The sequence below is a fragment of the Pongo abelii genome, chromosome 11 (genome assembly GCF_028885655.2).
Source record: "Pongo abelii isolate AG06213 chromosome 11, NHGRI_mPonAbe1-v2.0_pri, whole genome shotgun sequence".
Classification (NCBI taxonomy): Eukaryota; Metazoa; Chordata; class Mammalia; order Primates; family Hominidae; genus Pongo; species Pongo abelii.
This window is the reverse complement of record NC_071996.2, coordinates 110,476,752-110,498,794: the sequence shown is the minus strand read 5'-3', so window position 1 is coordinate 110,498,794 and position 22,043 is coordinate 110,476,752. Positions and strand designations below refer to the sequence as shown.

At 42.9% G+C, this 22,043-nt stretch overlaps 2 protein-coding genes across 9 annotated transcripts in view; one reads left to right on the top strand and one right to left on the bottom strand.

The window, feature by feature from the left end:
• The window catches only part of KLF7 (KLF transcription factor 7), a 98,997-nt gene that overhangs the window by 5,253 nt on the left and 71,701 nt on the right, over positions 1-22,043 (top strand). For 2 of the 8 annotated variants that reach the window (XM_054549705.1, XM_063713005.1), the window contains exons 2-3: positions 1,411-1,477; positions 2,914-3,153. In XM_054549705.1, coding sequence (XP_054405680.1) covers positions 3,052-3,153 — 102 coding nt within the window. In that variant the 5' untranslated portion in view covers positions 1,411-1,477; positions 2,914-3,051. Of the gene's footprint in view, positions 1-1,329; positions 1,478-2,328; positions 3,154-22,043 lie in introns of those variants that run through there. The other 6 variants (XM_063713004.1, XM_054549704.1, XM_063713003.1 and 3 more) reach the window with 6 other exon arrangements.
• LOC134759545 (centrosomal protein CCDC61-like) lies at positions 1,601-2,400 on the bottom strand. Its single transcript, XM_063712595.1, has one exon. It carries the CDS (start codon positions 2,384-2,386, stop codon positions 1,601-1,603), a length of 786 nt encoding a protein of 261 aa, XP_063568665.1. The 5' UTR covers positions 2,387-2,400.

Here is a 22,043-nt window from a genome sequence, read left to right as displayed (position 1 = left end):
GAAGCCCCCTCCTCCGGCCCCACCCAAGCAATTTTTGTAAACACACACTGACTTAAAGCTGAGGAACCCCATTTTTCATCATACAAAGCTCAGTACAGAACAGTGTGGGGCGTCAGATGCTCTTAGATTTGAACCCCTGCTTGACCACTTCCAGGTTGTGAGACCTTGACCAACTTAGTATTTCCAAGCCTGGGTATCTTCATCCATAAAGTTGGGGATTATAAAAGTACATACCTTGGGGCTGTCCTTAAGATTAAACGAGACATTGCATATAAAATGTTTATGCACATACGGCACATTTGAAGTGCTTAATAAATGGGAACTATGATTTGTAAAATCTTCAAACTCACGTTAACCGATATGTCCTATTTTATTCAAAAATGGTTATAATGTAACACACACAAAATAAGTTCACTTGAGTCTCAAGTACCAAATTATATGGTTGGTCTTGCCTCACCTTTTGCCTCTAGTTTTCTATACACAAGTTCCTTTCCTTCCCCTATTATTCGTGAACATGTTTTTTGCCCTAGTGTTTCTCAATGGTTCCTGCCCATCCCCCCAGTTGAAATAGCATGGGGGTCAGGGGTGAGCATGGAGAAGGGGAGACCTTGTAACAAACTAGCAAGGGGTTTCTACCTTTCCTCTATCTCCAAGATTCTATTAATAGTATATTCTCCTAAGGGTCCTATTAGTTTACATAGCTCAATGGGGGAGACAATGATAAGCTAATCTTTAGTATTCACCTAATAGTGTCAGATACTATGCTAGGTGAGTTACCAAAGATATTTTGACTCTTCATAACAACTAGACAACGCGGATCCCACTATTTCTGTTTCTGAGATGGGTAGATACAAGTTCTGACCCAGTAATTCGCTCAAAGTCATGCAGCTAGTTAGCTGGCAGCGTCCCTGCACATCTAATTGCAGATGCATCTGGATCTACATTAGAGTAAATGTTCCAATTATACTCATACAATGAATGCTATGAATCTGGCCAACAGAATTCCAGACACTAACAAGTAAATAAATCAGGCTTTCCTCAATCCCAGTAATTCATGTTTAATATTCCTTGGCAAATACTGAATTTCAATCTGTGCTTGTTTCATAGAGTAGAATCTTTCAAATGTTGTGTTATCGAGTCCTACATAGTCAAAGGGAGGGGAAACACAAGGAGGGTGATTAAGGTGAAGCGTTTCTTCCATTACTGGTAGAACGAAGTTTCTCATCTCTTAAGCACCGAATTCTGCAATCATTCCAAAAGTGGAAGCTCAGCTCACAGCGCATTTTGGGGAAGCTTAAACCACACTAACCATTTAAGGTCAAGCAAACAATTGGCCAACCCTAACGTGTATTGTGCAGGGTTTTCATCTCAGATGTAACAGATCTCTCTATGTCTACATCCCAACTCCAGAAAACGAGAAATCGAGTTCCTCCTCTAACCATCGCAGCTCTGAAGACACCTCGCTGGAGACCCCATGGTGAGCCTCATCACGTAAAGGCCCCCTCGCAAGCTGCCGGTTCCAGCTTGCGCCCCACGTCTACCTAGGCTCCCTCTAGCCTCTTTAACGCACAGTCGAGCAACAGGCCCCTTACAATCAACTCTAGCCGCCGGACTCCCGACCAGGTCTCTCGCTCGGGGTCAGAAGCAGGAGCGGGAGGGCGGCGGCGGCGGCGGCGGCGGCGGCCGCCGCCGGGCCCGCGGGGCGGGGCGGGGACTGTGCGCAAGCGGGGGGCGGGCGCAGGCCGCGGTCTCGCTCCGCTCGCCTTTGTTCTCTCCCATTGTGTGGCACTTCCTCCTCAGGCGCTTCTTCTCTGCACCCTGGCAGCCTGTGGGGAGTTCGGGAAGGGGCCCTGGATGCCTTTTCTGCTTGTTTTTGAGTACGTGAGGACCTCCCCGGCACCGCCTCGCGCGGGTCCCTGCCCCGTGCCCAGGCGGAGGCGGGGTGGCCAGTGTCCTTCCTTCCCGCTCCGCGCCCTCGGCGGCTTCCCCGCGGCCCCCTGCGCCGCGGCCCCTCCAGGAGGCGTCCTGACCCCTCACTCCAGACTTTCACTTCCCGACCGCCAGCCTCAGGGCCGCCGCGGCGACGCGCGACCCCTTCCCTCTGAGGGGCGCGGGCTCCGGCAGTGGAGGGTCGGAGACCGGCGACCAGCCCGCGCCCAGCCGACCCGGCGTCCCGGGAGCTGGCGCGAGTGTCGCCACGACCCTGCCCGTCCCTTGCGCTCCCGCTCCGCGGCCGCCGGGCGGCCGCCTCAGCCCCCTTATATAGCCCTCTAAAAATAGCTCGCCTCGCACCGCCTTGTAAGGCAGCAGGGAGATCCGCAGCGCGCCAATCCGCGCCCGCCGCCAGGGCCAAGCCCCGCCCCAGGCCCTGCTCCGGGCTCCCCATTGGTCCTCAGTGACTTCATGAGCCCCCTGTTTACCTTACATGGTCACACGCGGCCTAATGGACGCCCTCCTCAGAGATCCCACGGCTGCGCGGAGAACCGAGCGGAGGGAGGGAGTTTCGGGAGGGGGAAGAGCAGGAGGAGGAGAAAAGGGAGGGGGAAGACTACAAACTAGCAAGGATGGGGTGGGGGGTGGGGAGGGAAGGGAAGGTGGGGGGAAGAGAAGCGATCGCGAGAGAAAAAAATGCAACCTCCCAAAATAAAGAGCAAAGATTGCATTAGGAGCGAACAGCGCTGCAGAAATAGATGGCAGCTTCGTGTCAGTGAGTTTGCATCCCCCTTCCTGATCCACGAGCTGGAGTGATTAGAGCCCTGGAAGGGAATTGTTACTCCCGTGGAGAAGTCCCCTTTTCCTGGCAGTCGTCTGCACTGTACACGCTGGATGCCTCTCTCCATCCACCCCACTCACTCGCTCCTCTCTCACCTCCTCTCTCCCTCTCCTGCATTGATTTTTTTTTTTCCTTTTTAGTTGACTGAAACAAAACAAAACAAAAGGGCCACTGGATGTCTGCCTTCTTGGGGGGTGAGCCAGACAGACTGACAAACAAACAGCCCCAACTGTGTTCGGGGGAGGGTTTCGCCTCCCGTTTTGCCCGGCAGCAGCAGCATGGACGTGTTGGCTAGTTATAGTATATTCCAGGAGCTACAACTTGTCCACGACACCGGCTACTTCTCAGCTTTACCATCCCTGGAGGAGACCTGGCAGCAGGTGAATGATTTAAATTACTTGTGTAAATCGTGTGGTGGCGGCGGAGACGCAGGGGCTGCGTTGGTGTGGGCTCTGGGTTGAAATTTTTGTTTGTTTGTTTGATTTTTTTTTTCTTCCTTTTTGGCTGTCTGTTGTTGAAAATGTTTTCTGAAACAGTCATCTGCGCTTACCTCTCCACCCACCCCTAACCTCGTAGTGTGCCGAGCTGAGCAGCCGGTCCGAGCTGCCTGCGTTTCAGTCGCCAACACACATCCCTGCGTACACGTTGTCGGGTTTGCTGTCCCCTGTCAGAGACCTGCCGAACTTCTGGGGTTCGGAGGAGCCGGGTAGGAAGGTGATTTGGGGTGTTAGGAGCGATTGCTGACAGGGACCACGTTCTCGCATGCATGAGCTCTACCCACTTGATACCTGAAATCAGGTTCATCTATTTCAACTGGTGCTTATGACCATCGGATGGGGGGCGGGGGAGGGTGGGCAGGAGCAAAGCGGAGTGTTTTTCAGTAATTAGCGAGTGTCAATAAAGAATAGGAGCTTCATTTTGAGATTAGAAGGTAGGCAAAAGAGAGAAGAGCCCAGTGACAAAAGATACTCAAGGAGGACGGGAAGATGTAGCTGAGGCTGACAATGAATTGTAGGTTTTCCCAGTGTGATGCCTCCAGAAAGAGAACACCCTCTATGCGTGTCCTTGTTTCTCTTTTTTGTTTAGGGTCCTTCTCTAGTTAGGCAGCACAACCTCGGACAAAAGCTGATGTGTGCTTCCATGCCTCTGACTTTGTCTTAGAGGACTAGTTAAGAAACTCCTAGGATGCTGAAGGGCACCGATGCCAAGTTGGCTAGCCGTCCCAGGGAGGATGAAGCGGGGCTGGTGACAAGTTCGCTGGGCTTTGTGAAGTGGAATAAAGAAAGTGCTGGTCAGTGGAAAGTGCTGGCTCTGCTGCGGAAACAGTGTTTTTTTCCAGCAGCGATTAGGAGCTGCTGAGGGGACATTCTGCAGGAAAGATGGTGGGTGGGGGCGGGGAGACACGGGTATTTAAAAATTCTACAGTGTGCACCGTGGAAAGTCCAAGAAGACAGTCCGGATTTGCACATAGGAAGTGTGAACTTGTACAGTCCGTCCTGGAGAAACCCGCTTGCCCTTGGGGGGAGAGCTGTGAGAGGCTTGGTGTGTGGCTGCTCGTGTAACTTCTTCGCTTAGTGACAGCAGCTTGTTAAGGCTGATGAACGGCTGAATTTCCTCTGCCGGGATCCAAAGCAGGATTTGCCAGCTTGAGGCTGAGGTGTATGTAACAGTCTCTGCTTTAGCAAAAGAGGTTTGGCTTTTGGTATAAGAAGCTGAGTGGCAAAGCGGATCCTTTAACTGTACCATTGTTGCTAGTTCACTTCTGGTCAGAGGCTGTGAGTTTTCCTCCAGGTATTGGCCTCTGGTGTCTGTGTGTCCACACATGCATTCTTGTCCAAGGACGCTAGCAGATGCTTGACTCTGTCTCTCTGTAAACACATACACAGTTCACATATTTTTAGTATAAAGTCTTTCTTCAATGCATGCTTTTCCTTATCCTTAACGAGAGTGTATCTCATGAAGGGTCTCACTGGATCTTTTTTTTCCTTTTATTTCCAATGCTAATTAAACCAAAATGTTGCCTGAATTTCATTTTCTGAAATAGCCTTCATTTCACACTGTCAGCCCACTGGTATGGAATCGGTTGCATATTAACAACTGTCTAGACAGGTTAGAGAAGGGAATCTGTTGATTTAGTCAGCCTGCCCAAGGCAGCCCTTGTTTGTGACTGTTAAGCAGTGTTAGAAGGAAGAAAGTTGGCTTTATTTGTTAGAACGTTCCCTACTGATGAATCATGCAACTTTGTTTTGGTTCAAGTTTTCAGAGTAGTAAAGCCAGATTTGGAGGAAGGTCTCTTCACAGGAAACCTGCTTTTCTAGATCTGGCTAGACCATCCAGGACAAACTCTAGATCTGCAAAGAAACATCATTGGTTTGACAATTAGAGGATGTATTATATCTATTGTTTCCTAAGAAGCCATCTCTGCTTTTCCTTCTCCCCTCCTCCCCCTGCTCCTCTGCCTCCTCCCCATTCAGGGAAGCTCTAGTTTAGTTTCTACAGGCAAAGGATTTTTCACCCCTCGGAACCCCCTCATTTCTTGCCTTAACCCTCTCCAACTGCCAGCCACTCTCACCTTAAAACCCTTAGCCAACTTATTCAGCGGCGTGCTTATAGCCAACGCTGATGCATAGCTTGTGGGGAAGCACTGATAAACAATATATCACTCCGGTGAGCTTTATGCTCTGGACTCCGTAATCACAACTGCTCTATATAAAGGCGACTAGGACCATAGGTTTACACTGATGACAAAACCTTTAACCTCTATCCCTTCCTTCTTCCCCCTCCCAAAACCGTCTTGCTGCTTCTGAGTATAAGGGGTGGTGATGGTGATATGCAACCGTTAGTTCCAAATCAACTATCAGATAATGAAATTTTGAGACTCTTTTGCTCAAAACAGCTCAACAAGGTTTCTGCAAAGAACCCCAGACAGGAAGAAGTTTCTTTATGCTCTGGGGTAATCAGATTTTAGAGGTCAAATGAGGAGTAATTATTAGATGTTCTTCTTAAAGTGAACAATGTACCTGGGCTCGTGGAGATGAGCAAAATGTGGTGATTCTGATAATCTGACTTGGTTTCTAGAGAAAGAGTGGCTTCGATGATAAACTCAAGAACATTTTTACATTTGAAAATTGAAGATAAACGATTTGGGGATTTTATTTTAAACTTAGGATATGGGATAATTGTCCTGCCTAATAGTCAGTGAGCCTGTGACAAAGTCACTGACTGTGACAGGGCTACCTCCTGTCACGGAGATCCTCGTTTTGACATTGGATTTTCTGGCAATGATGCCTTAGCCACATAGCTCCAAGTCTGAAAATAATCGTTGCTGGTATAATTCTAAAATCCAAATGGACATCACGCATTAACAGCTCTCCATTCCTGGGCTCTGACTGCATACTTAAGCACTCGGCCCAAGTAACATCATCTTTCTGCCTGTCATATAACTGTAAATTACACTGTGCTTATGTGGTCTATTATTTTATAGAATTCAGCTGACGCGCAATTCTTAAGACTGCCAGCCTTAAGCGCTTTGAAACTTGTAGGAAAATTTCCAAGAGCTGTCTGAGCAAAAGTAGGAAAAGGTCAAGGGTAGGACAGAAACCAGAGTTTCTTATGGGGTACCACTTGATTATGGGTAAAGGGAAACTCATTCATGACTTTTTTTGCCAATAGAAATCATGATCTTTTTTTTTTTTTTTTTTTTTTAGACACACTGCTGACTTGGAAAATAAAAAGAATTTGATACAATACTTTTATTTTCTTCTAGAATATACAAAGACTTTTAGAACTTTTATATGTTTTATCTCTAGTCTGCTATTTCATGAGTGCAGGTCAAGCAGTGATGATCTAAGTCTTATTTGGACTTAGCTTTGCATCGTGTCATTGAGGAGCATCGCATGTTTGCTTGAAAAGTCTTATGGAATTATGTTTGTTGTTAATGCTGATTCATAATTAGCAGATGGGGTCAGTTTCAGGCCTCTCTTTGCTCCGAGAAAATTTTCCACTGCTACTGGAAACAAATAAATAAATCATAGAACATTCTTCTCTCCTCCCCCATTCCCCTATTGTTTTAAACTAATGGCATACTTGGCTACTGTAAGGACTAAAGTGTCCCCATAACACTGCAATTTCATCTTGGTTTCAGGCACCCTGAAACACTTTTTATGAGGGCCTTTGGTATAAGGCATCTCTAGAGGAAAACCTGCAGAAATGGTTGCATTCCAAGAACAGCCTCATGGTACCAGGGATGGGATTTGGTCTGTGAGCCACATTGCTTCTCCTTTTATGTGAAGATCTTGCCTTTGCACTTCCTTCTGCAGGCCTGGGCCGCCAGGTGCTATATCAGCCAGGAAAACAAAGCAAACTGTAGGGTCTGTCCATCCGCAGGTTTGCCTCGGTCCCCAGTTCGCAGAAAACCTTGTCATGAATTAGAATTTCTTGGCAACAGCACCACCCAGGGAAATTTGTAGACACAAAGGATCCTTGCTAGCCACACTGAAAGGATAAAATAACTGGTTTTTTTTTATGTGATTTGTGTGTTCTTCAGTTACTGTAAATCTGTTTCTTTATTTGAAACAGCAGCTTGGTAGATGAAATAAAAATATAACTGCCCATTACCCAGAATTTATCTTTATGAAGATGCAATCACTAAATAGATGTAACTCTACAAATGAAAGCACATGTGACTGCAATCAATCACACACTTAGCCTTTCTTTAATAGATTCATTTCCATGTTCCTTTAATAGACACATCTTTGTGTAGATTTAGGGGCTTCAAACATTATCATTCAGTCTACCTGTTTGCAGTTTGGTATTTTAAAGTGGGCAAACATTATAATGCAGTTATTTTTTACTACATCAGTCCTTAGTAGGGGGAAAAGAAAGTCACTATTCTTTGTTCTCCATGAACTTCCCACCCCCACTCCTTACCCTGAGGAGAATAGAATGTTGGAGTCCTATCCATTTAAAAGGCAGAGCAGAAGATGCAAGATGACAGCCTTGCCCTGAAATGATTTATGTATGGGTATGTCAGAGACCTTAAGCATCCAAATGTGGGCTGCTTCTTTCTGCCAGCCCATTCTAAACATAAATGCCAGTGGGGGCTGATTTGCCTCTCTACTTAAATGGAGATAGTTCAGAGAGGGTCCTAATGGGGCCTTTAATAGCCGTTCTTTTATGAATCTTCACATTCTACTCTCTTCAGAGAATTCTTGTGTTTTAACTTTTTGAGTACAAGAAGACATTACAGTCTTCTTTAATTGCTCTCTGTGCCTATTGAGGAAAGAAGAATACAATTTCCTCTGGCCAGTCCCATCTGGCTCAAGTTGATAGGATAGCTGGTCTGATTCCAGACGGGGTCGGTGGATGCCCTTTATCTTTTCATTTTATAGTATTGTGCAATGGGCTGTTAATTATCTTTGCTGGACCCCACGACTAGCAAATGCAGAAAATGGCTCTGTGATTCCAGTTCACTCGATATATCAGTTAGCATATGTGTTAGAATTGCGATTTGCTGAAAGTTTAGGACAGCTCCCCAACTTAACTTGAATGGTGCCAGAGGGTGAGGGGCAGAGATTTCCTCCGTCCAGAAGTCCCTTTGTTCTCCCAAATCAACTGACTGCTTGCTTAGCATAAACGATTGGGTAGGGGGTGGAATGTTTTAACCCCAAAATGCCAAATCTTACCAAGTACAGTGATTAGAAAACTCAACTACTAATGGTGTTAAAGTTGGTGAAACAGATTATAGTGTCTAATTATTCATGTTACATGTAACATTGACAAGTTAAAAAACACTCCTCTCTGTTATATTGTATACTCATTGTAGAATATACATATCCTTATTCTATCTAAAATTCCCCAAATAAACAAAATGTTGCCATTACTGGGACATGCTTTTACCTAAGATTGTTCGTGATTTTGCTCTGCCCCACCTTGCCCAGATTAGTTCCTACTAATTGGCAGAATTATTTCTACCACCCTACATCCCTTTAGTTTTCCTTCTCGGGGTATTTGGTGTGACCCTAAGAACTTGGTCCTGTTTAAATGAATCATGTCCATCCCCCCTCCATTCAAGCAGTACCACATGCTTGATATATAAATGTTACAGCTGAGCATTTGCAATAGCCTTGAGATCTGAGTCTAGTATCAGCCCAAATGAGGTGGGAGTGACTTCTGATTGTTCAGGGGGATACCATTCCTCATTGAGCTGGTAGATGGACCTAGTCACAGCTTGTGGGATTTTTGTTGTTTATATTCAAGTATAGAAAATATTCCACAGTAAATACTTCATTCTTTAAGCCCTTTTTATGTGCATAATACTGTATTTGGGCAATGCAAAATTGAATTGGATATAGATTCTGCCCTCTAGGAGCTTGACTCTAGTAAGGCAGAGAAAGCATGTTCAAAATTAAGTTAAACAGAATAGAGCATGAGTGCCAGAAAGAAGGGAAGAAAGAAACATTCAGTTCTGTGTTGGAACACTGACCTGTGCCTATCTGTATTACCCACATTGTTCCAACCTTGTTTATAAAACATGCTTGAGATTTACTAAGTTCTGTTGTGAAAAAGCTTTCAGCTAATGGCATGTTGTGGGCTGGATACTTTTAGGGCAGATGAGTATACAATGTGAATACACATGTCCATAATGGCCAGGAAACAGTGCCCATGTCTGTGCCATTCGGAAATGATTAGAGGTAATTAAAATAATTAACGTAGAGCCATATGCGATATCTATTTTTGAATGTGGGTGTATTGACATTTGCTGAGGGTCATTTTGAAAGTCAGGTTCTCAGCCTTATATCAAAGCGATGAACATAGAATCTCAGAATTTCAAATCTTGAAAGGGTCTTGGTTTCCTCAACTCTAAAATACTGGGTTGAACTAAGTGATTGTTACAGCCGGATGAGGCATTGCACTCTCCAAGGTCGCACAGCTTATTAACACTGATGGTTTCAGGGCCCAGGACTCTCAGATGCCCAGACCAGTTTACTTGCTTTCTGTTACCTGAATATACCTTGACTCACTTCTGATTCTTTTCTCTTTCTTTTTTGCCTTCAAAGGAGGCAAGAAAATTGCCTTTTTACTTTTAAGAATACTGGTACATGGAATTTTGGGATTGGCTAGGTTCTAGACCAAGTTATCGAATATTTTGGAGAATGCTTACTTGTGTAATTTGATTCTTTTTCCACTTTTAATGTGTGGTAAATTGGAAAATATACACTGTACCGAAAAAATAGCCCCCAATTATAACTCGAGTCTTATAAAAATTATTGTCATTTAAATAATAACAAATGGAGCGGGAGTATGAAGGGTATGCAGTGGGGCATATATGGTAGGGCGTTGGATGGAATATAGAGCTAGATGGAAGTAGAAAGCAACAAACGTGAAATTGCTTTGTTTCTGACACCTCACCAACAAAGAGAGTGCCCGAAACTTTACCAGCAACCCATGTACCAGTTTATGAAAATCTTTTGAAATGTTTTTAAATTCTTGAGAGGGTTGTAATAAGCAGTAGTGAAGAAACTCAACCTCTGAGAGGTTTTTCAAAAAGTCTTTTGAGGTCTGATGGATGAAGTAGGCCTAATTTTTACCATTGTCCCTAATGAGGAGAGGAAAATGGAAGGCTCACTTGACTTTTTTGCCCCAGTTTTTACCCAGTTACTTTTTGCCCTTCCCTACCTCCTTGAATTGGTAGTTACGATGGTGAAAGTTCTCTCCCGGAATGTGTCTCGCAGGTCTCTTTCACCTCTAACATCTTAGAGGTTAAAATCTCCTTCCCAGTTCAGGGCTTCTTCATCTCCTCACAGCTATACTCTACATCTCCACCTCCAGATATCTCCCTGGGTTTCAGGCCCTCATTTTTTTTCTAACCAGAAATAAGCAACAAGCAAGATGGGCTTTGGGGTTATTCTACCGTCACTTCAGCTGAATATGTCCTAAACCCCTAACTCATCAACTTCTTCCATGGACTGCTTCCTTTTTCCTGGCTTCCCTATTTCTTTTAATAATGTGATTATTCGTCTCATGATCTAGGTTTGACATTCTAGTCATTGTAACTCCTTTCTTTTTCTTGAATCTAATAAAAAATTAGATGAAAAGATCTAATTAGCGGAAGTCTAAAATTAGTTGAAAAATCCCATTGAATTGGCTTCTGAGGTGCTTTAGCATCAGCCTGTCATGGATGGCACCCTTGGCCATTGCCTTGCCACAATCCCTGTCACCTCCCTGGACTTGCCTTTCTGCCACCATCACCCCAGGTGGCCTGCTTTCAAACTCTTCATGGCTCCCTCTTATACATAGCATGAGGCCAAACTTCCAAGAGTCAGGGTGTTCCGAGACTGGGTCTACATAATATTTGCAAGTTTCCCTCCTTTTCACGTGTAGTAAATGCCATCCAAATTAAGTGACTATGCTTTTCCTGCTTCTGTCTTTATTTTTGTTGTTTCCTTTAGCCTTTTTCCTCTTCCTCCCTCTCCCCTTCCTGATTTTCTTTGTCCAAGTTCCACCCATCCCTTAACTTTCAAATGGGTGCCAAACTCCCTCCCTTGCTACCAGCCAACTGTAACTGCTATGATTTCCATACTCTTGTGCAGAACTTTTTACTTCCTCGTGATGCTTTGCAGTTTTGAGTTATAATAAAGCTTTTCTTTTTTTTTTTTCTTTTCTGTTGTGTCATTTATGCTTTAAGTTAAGTTAAATTTAAGTTTATGCTTTAAGGAGTTGGTGCCTTGGGTATAGTTTTGGTAGTCAACTTTTAATGTATCACCTGCTTCTTAGAAAGCTTTACACACTGTGGGCATTTGATAGTTATTTGAGGAGCATGTTATGACTATGACTTAAGATTTGACTATGCCTTTCTCAGTGGTTCTCAGTCATGGCTGCACCCCAGACCAATAAAATCAGTATCTCTTTGGGAAGGACCCAGGCATCAGTGTTTGTAAAGCTTTCAGGCAATTCCAGTATGCAGCCAAGGCATTGAGCCATTGGTGTATAGAGGGTTTAATGGTATATCAGAGTTGGGGTTACCTACTTCTTATATTGAAATATTTAATGACTTGTGTAATTTGGAATCCACACGACCAGAGGTTTATAGTAAAACAGGATCATGCTGGTGGATGTGCTTCATCTGGCACTTTTGTTAATAGCAGCTGCCCAAGTGTTGTTTCATCCTTCTTGCTTTGCTTTCCCTCACCCTAAAGTGTCTAAGGCAGTCTGTTTGGCTCACATTTCCTGTGACCCATCAGGAGTTTGCTTAACCTGGTCAAATTCCATATTTGGAAACTTTGTGGTGTTGGGCTTTAAACTCCAGCCTTGCTGGATTTCAAATAGTTCATTCTCAGTAGGCCGTTGGCCATGATTTTCCACTCACCTCAGCCTGCTCCATGGTTTGAAAGGGCTGGATGCATGCATGTACATCTGTTGGATGATGCTGGAGAGGCATTAGGTAGCAGCTCTCCATTTTCTTACTGACCAACCACAGTGTTTGGAAGTAGACTCTGTTTATAAAGAATTTCAAAGGATCCATCTTTCTAGTAAGAGGAGCAAAAATAAACTGTGGAAGAATTGCTGCTGAGGACATTCAGGCAAGGAGGCTGCCTTCACACCCATAGAAGGCTTAGCTCCTGTGGTAATGACTGTGGGCGTGTGGTGATCTTCACAAAGAAGCCTTAGAAACGCCTCTTTTTCAAACTGTGATGTTTGCAAAATTGTATGTCCTGTAGCTACATCCTTTCATCTGTAAACTGTCTTTGATGGGGGTATGGTTGGCAAGAGAGAACATCAGGAGAGGAGCTCAGGGTTGAAGGATGCCTTTTGGAAAGCTCAGCCCAGCTGTGAAAACGGCAATTAGCCGTGGAGCAATTGCTCTGCAAGGGAGTGCCCACCTGCTCTTGACCCTGTTCTCACATTCACCTTCCAGAGCCGAGTTAGCAGGAATTCAATGGAGTGGTCATAACATTGGTGCTTATTTTTGGAGAGGCGGCAAATTTGCTCAGCATACAAAGGAGTGGAAATAGATTCTTTCCACCCCAACACCCCCTGCCTTTTGAGCTTTTAGCCTTTGTTCATATGGGCACTTACAGACCATGTTAGTGAAGTGCAGCTTCTGACTGTGGTGTTGAAGGATGTCTTCTGTGAGGCCCTATGCAGAACTGATTCCCCTGAGAGTGATAAGATGCTGCTCAAGGTCAGACCTGAGTCGACTTCATTTCTTCCAAGATTGTTCAGCTCTAATTTGTACATTCTCCTCCCCTTCTCAAGGTTCTTGCTTTTCTTTAATACGGATCAAGAGATGGTTTCCTCTGTGATGGGGCTTTTCATGTTTGCATATGAGAATCTAACAAACATCTGTGTTGAGCTTTTGTTCTGAAGGGCTCAGGGTGTTTTGCTCCTGGTCTTTTGTCATTGGCACATTCTTTCTGTAACTAGGGAGCAGACAGATATTACAGAATTTCCCATTCAGGGGTGAGAAAATTGGGGCACAGGAAGCTTAAGCAAGTTGTCTTACTGTGGCTGCAAAGCAAATGAGTTGCAAAAAACCATTGGTGGAATAAATTTTCTCTTCCCTCTTTGCAAGTGGCTAATCTTCCTGTCATAAAAATTACCATCGTAGTACTGTCTCATATGTATCAGACACTTCCTAAAGATGATCTCATTTGAGCACCTGTATCCATCATTTCAATGAATGCTCACAACAGCTCTATGAAATGCATATTCTATTTATCCCCATTTTACAGATGGAAAAGCTGAGATTTGAGGTATTGAATGGCTTGCTTAAAATCATACAACTTGGAAGTATTTGAGCTGGGATCCAAGCCTCAGCAGGGCCCAGCACTCTTAATTGTTACGTCTATACTGACTGCCGTTTAGGTAGGAGACATTAGGGCAGAAGCCAAAGGTCGTGACCTGGCAATCAGTGGCCCAGTATGGATTCCGGTAGTTCATTGGTCTCTCTTCTTTCTGGGCTTTGGTTTTCTTATCTGTAAAAGGACTGGACTGTGCGAGGCACTTTTTAAGGTCACGGTGTTTCATAGTAGACAAATTACATGAAGGCTTTAAAATCAAGCAGAGGTGGAACCTTGAGAAAGTCACTTAACATCTCTGAGTCTCGTTCGTCATTTGTGGAGTTCTTAATTCCTGATAAGAATCAGCTCTCTGACCTAGTGTCTGGCACATAACATCCACTCAACAAACGCTCTTTCCTGCCCCATTTTCCTCTCAATAATAATACACAGAGGCACAGTGCTCTTTCTCTCAGTGGTGTCTTTCGTGTCTTGAAGATCCCATTGAGCCTGGAATGCCCAAGAGACAATAAATGATGGAAGGGAGGGGAAAGCAGAATGCTGGGCATTGGATATGGTATACCTTTATCCATCCACAAGAGAAACTTTCATTAAGTAATTTGTGCTTGGAACTGGGGGAGGACTAGCAATACCCGTTGTCCCCGGAAACTGGGACTAGTTTGACATCCTTGGAATTTGCTTGGCTTGTTCATGCAAATGTCCAATCTCTTCCCCTTTCTTTCTGTCCAGTCTGACTTATGACTTACGTATCTTATGTTTTTCTAGCATGCAGTTATTTTTTTTAAGAGCCAGAATTAGGCATATATAACATAATACAGTGCTGGTTACTACACCTGCCATTTCTGCCTTGCCTGATGACTGAGCTTACTGCAGCTTATGAGAGTGAATCAGGTTTTATGAGATCTATAAATATCTCAGATCAGATTTTTATTTCATTTTCCCCCTTCAAATAAGACATAATGGAAGCCCTCACATACATAAGGAATATTCTTTCTGTGATAAAGTAGGGTGATTTTGAATTGGCCTCTGAAAAGCAATAATTTGATGTGGTTGTTCCTGTTGGGAGTTTTATGGGGGAGGGGAAGAATCATGCATATGCTGCTATAAAACTCAAAAGATTATATCTTCATATTTAAGGTTTAGCCTAGCACCTATGGAGAGATTTATTTCAGAGATGCCAGCCCTGTGTGAAGGCTGCATTCTCTCCTTCTGTAGATTATATATTTGTGTTTTCTTAGCTACAGAGAAACCAGGAAAGGAAAGTCCCATTGGCTAGCAGGAGATGGGCTCCCCAAAGGAACTTTTCAGTTCTTTGTCTAGTCTCTTTCCAGCTGCCCCAAGGGAGGATGTTCTCATCTTTCTCTCTACTTCATGATTTTCCTGCAAAGATTTTCCACTACTTGATATATCTCACTGAGGTTTTTTTTTTTCCCCGGAATTACACTTAAAAAAAAAAAAAGATTCTTAATAGCCAGTACTAGGAATGGAAGTTATTTTTCTCACTTTGCTCTTTGAGAAGCATCTAGAAGGAAACTTGAACACCTAACTTTAAAAAATATATTACAAAATAAATCATGACACAATCATTGTAAGTGCCTCACTTTACCTGTCTATAAAATCGGCTCTATTTGCCATGTCTTACTCAGGGCAGTAAATTTAACTATAAATTTAACTATTGTTTTTGAGAAATAAAATGTCTGACTCTGAACCGTTCATTGTTGTTGTTTTTTCTTTTTTAGTACGACCTCTCTCTATTTCTTCCCCCAGTTCTCACTAGCTTTGTGTTTAACTAGATGATAATTTAATTTGTTCTTAAAAGAATAAACCATGTGAACTGAGTATACCTGAACCAAAGGTGTGCGGAGGACTTTGGCTTAATGTCATTTTTATTTTTGCTGTTGTTTAACATCATCTCAGTGTGTAACATAATCCTAGCACTTTGGCTTTGCTGTATACACTCGCTGCTCTGTGGTTATCATCAAATGATGTGACTTCTCTAGTCCTCAGTTTCCTCATGTGAACAGTGTAGGTAGATTTAGGAACAGTGTGATAATCAGACATACAAACAGTAAGCTCCTAGACTGAACTGGCTTGAAGATGTGTTTTATTTGGCCAGCATGCATATTTCAATTCCTTTTAATTTGAATGCTTTTAGACAGATCGTGCACTCTTCAATTAACCCTGTCCCCACCATGTCCACCTCGCTTAATTTCTGATCTCTGGCCCAGTGAGCATGCATTTGGGCTTGTGACTAGCATCTCTTTAAGGCACCTTCCGCTCCAAAATGTTCTGATTTGGGGACAAGCTTTATTTATCAATCATAGTCTCAAACTGGCTTGCTTTCTGCTCTCACCCAGAACCATTTTCATTTCCTTTTAGATTTCTCTGCCTTGTTGAGTGTCTTTGTTTGGAATTCTATTTTATAAAGCAATTTCCAAATCGCATCTCACTTTTTTCTAGTCATTCAGGTTCTGTTGTAGATCATCGAAATCTGGGATGGAAAAGACCATCTGGTTCACCCCTCCCCCTGCCTGGGCTTAGCAGTTGCTCTAGAGCATGTTCATTCCTTATTGGTATTTGTAACATTTTCCAATTTGGAAACTGACTCTGATTTTCCTGAGCATGCAGCCTCTTGGTCTAAGTGGGAGTAAAATGAGACAATACCAAACAATTTTTTTTTTTCCCATCAGACAGCCCTCATTAACAAAAAAGCCTGCTATTGTCACAGTTTCTTTTGCCACTCCTAGAGACCCAGCTGGTCAGTTGTAGAAACTCCGTGTGTGTGTGTGCACGCATGTGTGTGTGTGTGTGTGTGTGTAAGAAAAACATGTAACCAGTTCTTAGTTTTCTTAGGCTGACATAGAAGCATGTTGTAGAGAATTCCATTAACCACTGTAACTGCTTATTTTTTTGTGGAAGTGGATTTTATATGACTTGTTTCACTGAGGAAGTGATGCTTTTTGTGTGAAAAAGTCCAGGGTATTATAATAAAGTACTTTCCTGAGAATCAAGTAATGTGTTTTCTTCCTACCCTTGGCACTCAAATACTGCCAGCAAGGCACTTGGCTTTCCTTTTCTAATGCTTTTAGGATGCTATTCTACATTAGCGGTGTTTTAAAAAAGTGTATTCTTTTATATTGGCTTCCTTATATTACTAAGGATATCATTTAGGTTGACCAGATGGTGATTTTTAGGGTCATTCTTTTCCTGATTAAAAAAAGCCATTTAAAAAAATTACTTGCTGCTGGGTGTTCCTCCATTTTTCCAATCTCCGATTACTTTTTTTTCCTTTTTAAAAAATTTTGAGTGCCAAATAAAGGCCCAAGGTTATTACTATTTTTTTTTGTGTGTAAAATTTTTCAAAACCAATGACTATTTAACTGTGTGAATTAGCTACTATTAAAATATTTCTGAAAAAATATTTCTAAAAAGGAAGAGAGAGAAAAAGAAAGGGAAAGGCAGACATTATGTGGTCATAGAATGTCCTTGCACAGTTTTCCCTGCAAAAGAGAACCAGAATGCAAACCAGTTGTCCTCCTACCCAAGATGCGCCTGCCTTTTTCCTCCAGCTTTTGCACCCAGGAGCTCTTTTTTATGCCCCATATTTATAGAGACTAGGACTTCACAAATATCAGAACTTGAGGAGTATTAGACATCTCTTTCCAGTCCCTCCCCCCTGCCCTCCTCAATTTGCAGATAACTGGCCTGAGCTTCAGAGATCATTATTTAAGTCCAAGCCAGTATTGGGCCCTCAAGAATTGTGAGCCTCCTTGCAATATTTTAAACATATTCACATGTTAACACAAGGCATGGTGCAGCATGGCTGAGGGAACTGCTTCTCGAAGGGTGGGGCTGAGTTCCACAGGGCTTCATAAGCACAGTGTTGATAACACAGAATTACCTCGGGAGGCAGTTTTATTCCCATTGCTGTTTTCTTTCAGTCCTTTTAACTCAAGGAGACAGTCAGCTTTGAGGTGCCGTGTCTTTAACGTCTCTCTAAGGCTTGGTAAACTCTCCTCACCCTTCCTTTTCACCCTCCCTCCGTCCCTTCCTTTCTTCCTTTCTTCCTTTTTTTTTTTTTTTTTAAAAAAAAAAAAAAAAAGAACAGGTCTTACACTCAGAGCTTTTGACAGGCAAACATACAGTTGAAAGTTTGTAATACTGTTTTGATTTTGTTGTTTTTAATTTTATGATTATCTTCTATTAATGAACATTTGCAGGAAAAGAATTTAAAACACATGCAGCCTTAATATATAATGCCTTAGTGAGGCAATTAAAAATGAAAATAATAGGGGAATGATTGTACAGATGGAATGCTGATTTGGTAAAAATCTGTGAAGGTGAAATGAAATTGAAGTTTGAAAAATACTGGTGTCGTGGAAAATTCAAGGGATTTGGCATCAGAAAACCTGGAATTTAGTCCTGACTTTATCAGTATAAAACAAAGCAAATTATTAAATTATATTTCCCATATGAAGTGCAGGGCTTATAATAGTAGGATTGCTCTAATCAAATGCTATATGGTTGTGAGAGTGCTTTGTAAACTGTTACATGCTGTATGGTATAATTGTTTTCGATTCTGCAGTGGGGGAGGCTTTTGTTTCAAGCCTTAAACTATTACTTCTTGTTGGCTTTCTTCCTCTTTATGATTTCTATTCAGTTTTCTGAGCAGGAACTTAGTGACTTTTTATTTGTTCCAATGGGGCTGTTACTTGTGCCTTAAATGTGGTACTTTGAAAAATTTACTTCTGGTTGTCTAAATGGGGACGTAAAACTTTGTAATTTATTTTGTGTGTATTCATGTGTGTTTGCTTTAAGCTAAATTTTGCAAAGTAAACATAGTCTGTGGAATACAGTATTGTATAACTATTGGATAGATATAATATGCTTCTCTTTATTTTTTAAAATACATTCTTAACAATTATATTTTACCACACTCATGAAACAATCATGTGCATTTGTATATGTGTGTATGTGTGTGTGGTTGTGGGGGAGGGTGGTGGCAGTATTCAGGGATGAAGGAAGTCTGGGTTTTGGGTAAAACTGAGAATTCTGGGGACTATTTGCTTCTGAAAGTAGACGTCTGTGTGGCTACAGTGACTCATTAACAATACACTGTCACATGTTGTTAGATAATAAGAAGATTGGGACTTACCTGGATAGGAAGTCCTGGACTTACCTATATGTCTAGTTCCATGGAAACCTCCTAGTTTATGGCACACTGGGGTCAGAATGACAGAGCAGTATGTTGCTCTTGGAGATGTAGACTCTTGTCCTAGCCCAGGATAAAGTTGGTAGAAGGTTACTGCAGCTTGGAAGGAAGGTTGAACTCAGACCCGAGGACCACATTGACTGTGTTGGCCAAGCCCCTGTGAACTCTTCAAATGAATATGTTGAGATGTACATCCTGCTTAAGACAGGTGCCATACTGACAAGGATTGGGGAGCCCAGGTGTCAGGTACAAAGCTGCACTATCATACTGCCTTACCTAGAGTACTGGTTGAAATGAAGGCGTATCTGCAGCTCTGTCTGTGAGAGGCTCTCCCGATGTCTTCCTGTTGCCAGTAACTGTGGCAGGAGTGCCTTATCAACAGTGGACAGCGCCACCGCTGAGCAGAGTGTGAGCACAGGAGTCAGCCGGGATGGATCATCAGAGATTTCTTGGACTACTAACAGTGCTGCCAGTAGAGCAGATACGGGCAAGCCTGGGATATGGGCCCAGGAGGCCCCTTTCTCTATGTTAGTCTGGCACCCCTGCTGAACCTCAGCAGCGATAAGTGCTAGAAAAATGTATGGCTAGTCTAGAAGACAAAGTCAGAGCCTCCTGGAGAGAGAGTGACAGCTCTGAGTGGGGGTGTTGCTTTTAACAGATTTTTAATTTTTTCTCCTCAGAAAATTATTGAAGATTATCTCCAAAAAGAAAACACACCAGTTTCTTATTATTGACTATGAAATCAACATGACTGGGTGGGACTGGGGAAAAGACAGATTTATCAGTCCCTAAGAGCTGATGGAAACTGCATCCTTTAGGTAGAACACAGAGTTGGGTGTAAGGAGACATTCCTTTGTTTTCGTTGTCTTGAACAAAAGTAAGGACAGTAGACGACACGGGTAATGACTGGGTATATCATATATTAAGGGCACCAAGAATTTAGGGAATGGGGAATCAGGTGAGGGTGGAGGGGTGATAGGAGATCCCTGCCCCCAAAGCAGACGTTGGCAAAGGAAAAGTCAGGGAGCAGGAGTCATAAAGATGGCCCCTGGGAGTCAGCCTGGTAATGTCAGTGAGTGAGGCAGGCACAGTATAAGCTTAGCACTAGAGAGTGGTGGGAACTGTGGTGACATAGAAAGTATAGACCCTATCTGAAGGGGCAGTTGCCATTCAGCTCCAGCCAAATACTGCTTAAGAGAGTTGCAGAACCTGTTGCCAGATCTTTCGGTTTTTCAAGAGAAGCTAGAAATCTGAATTTTTATTTGGAGTCCCCTGATTTAAAAAAAAATGGGCAAAATGAAAATATTATATATGTCAAAAAACCATTGTGGGCTGGATCTGATCACTAGGCTACCAGGATTTTTGCTCGTTACTATCTTTTTGGGTTGAGTAGCTTTGTCTTTATACATCCATTCAAAGCAAAAGCTTGCATGTAGAATGACCATGGGAAGCAGTACTGCACGGTGGCTTGGGAGGAGCCTCTCTTGCTGTGCCTGACTGGGTAGACCCTAGGTCAAGTCGAGTGGGTCCCTGAAGCTCACAGCTTCCATTTGCCCTGGCCCCAGACTTCCATGAGTAAGTGAAGGTGAAGAGGGACAGGAATGTCAGCCTGTCAACCAACCTCTGTAGGGATTTGTTGGGACATACCTTTGGCTCAGACTTTCACATGAGAAATTAAATTCTGGGATCAGGAATGTGACAAAACACTTGAGTATGCAGCTGGATTTTTGCCACCAGTATGATTTGCAGGGAAGTGTTGCCATAAAATGCTTGAGATCATGAATTGGACAGACTCCCCATCTGGAGAGCCATACCTTTCTCTGTGAAATTAAATATTTATGTACTTCTAAGGTTTAGGTTTGATTTTTAAAAAGCGGATAGAAGCTTAACTATTAAAAAAAATGCTTCAGATCAAGTGGTAACATTCCAGGTTCACTACAGTTAGCTTTATTGGAAAACATGGTTTTGTCTTTTAAAGAAAATCAAACACATCCTAAAACATTTCAAGAACTGGCTGATGTTACGACTTTGGCCAGCAGAACCCATCGAAGCCACCATTAGTATCCAGCATATCGTGTTATACAGGAGCTTCGCCAGCTTCTCCCAATGGCGCCATCTCATGTAGCTGTCCTAAGACATATCTTATTTTGAGGCACTTTCTCAGAGGGAATTGGGTGGGTGTGGTCGTAAGAACACCTAGAAAAGAGGCGTGAAACCTTTATGGGGCCAGGGGATCCATGGCAGAGGGTGGAGTGGGGGATAGAAGCCTTCAGACTCCTCCGCCCCAGCCACTCTGCACCTGGGGCCTTTCAGCTGTTAAAATGAAAAGCCAATTATCTTCTGTAAATGAGGAAAAAAAGAAGGAATAAAAGTGTCCATTATGTATGCTGATATGCATAACACTTCAAATAAAAGGATATATAAGCACTTGACAAATTGAGGGAGAAGGAGGGGAGAGTGCTGGGGGCAAAGAAAGGCAGATTTTTACTTTTTATACCTTTTCTGTTCTGTTTCAATGTTTTTGACCTTCATATATGATCACTGCTTTTAATTTTTTTAAGAGCAATTTGGGTGATGGAATGGTGGACCACTTATATTATCCTGTGTTTCTGTTTTTTGAAATTTTATTTGTTAACTGAAAAAACAGCAGGCATCTTAAGAGGACCAATAATTTGGACCACTAACCACTGTCTATAATTATAGTACAATTGCTGTTCTTTTAATGGGAGCAACAAATTTGCCACACTTCACCCCTCTCTTAACCTATTTGAGAAGATAGGTATAGGAACCAGACAGAGGTCAAATATCAGCTTTATTATTAATGAAACTGGATTTATACCCAATTGGCAAGTGCAGTCTCAATTTAGCTTCCCTATACTTCCCTGTGCCCAACCCCTTCTAGCCCATGGGCTGACTTATACCATGGGGAAGTTTATGTTGCATAGAATAGCAGGTTGCCAGGAATCTCCGTGCCCTACCTGTCCTATATGGGCATCAGTGGGGCATTCATGTTCTGGCCGCAAGCTGCTTCCCCCATGGAAGAGGGCAGAGTAAAGCCCTCCAGGAAAGAGGCCGGATGAGAGACAAACGGGCCATGCACTGTTTTCTCTTTCTTCTGTTTTTCTGTTTTTTTTTTTTCTTCTTTTTGTTTTTTCTTCCAATGCTACCACTTTCTCTCTTGAGCAGGAATAAGTAAAAGGAAGAAAGGAAGTCCAGAAGCCTTACTTCCAGGATATCCTGGAAGATACTTACTTGTGGG

What these genes read in the sequence shown, in the direction of transcription:
- LOC134759545 (XM_063712595.1), bottom strand. Translation starts at nt 2,386, where the DNA reads ATGGGGAGCCCGGAGCAGGGCCTGGGGCGGGGCTTGGCCCTGGCGGCG.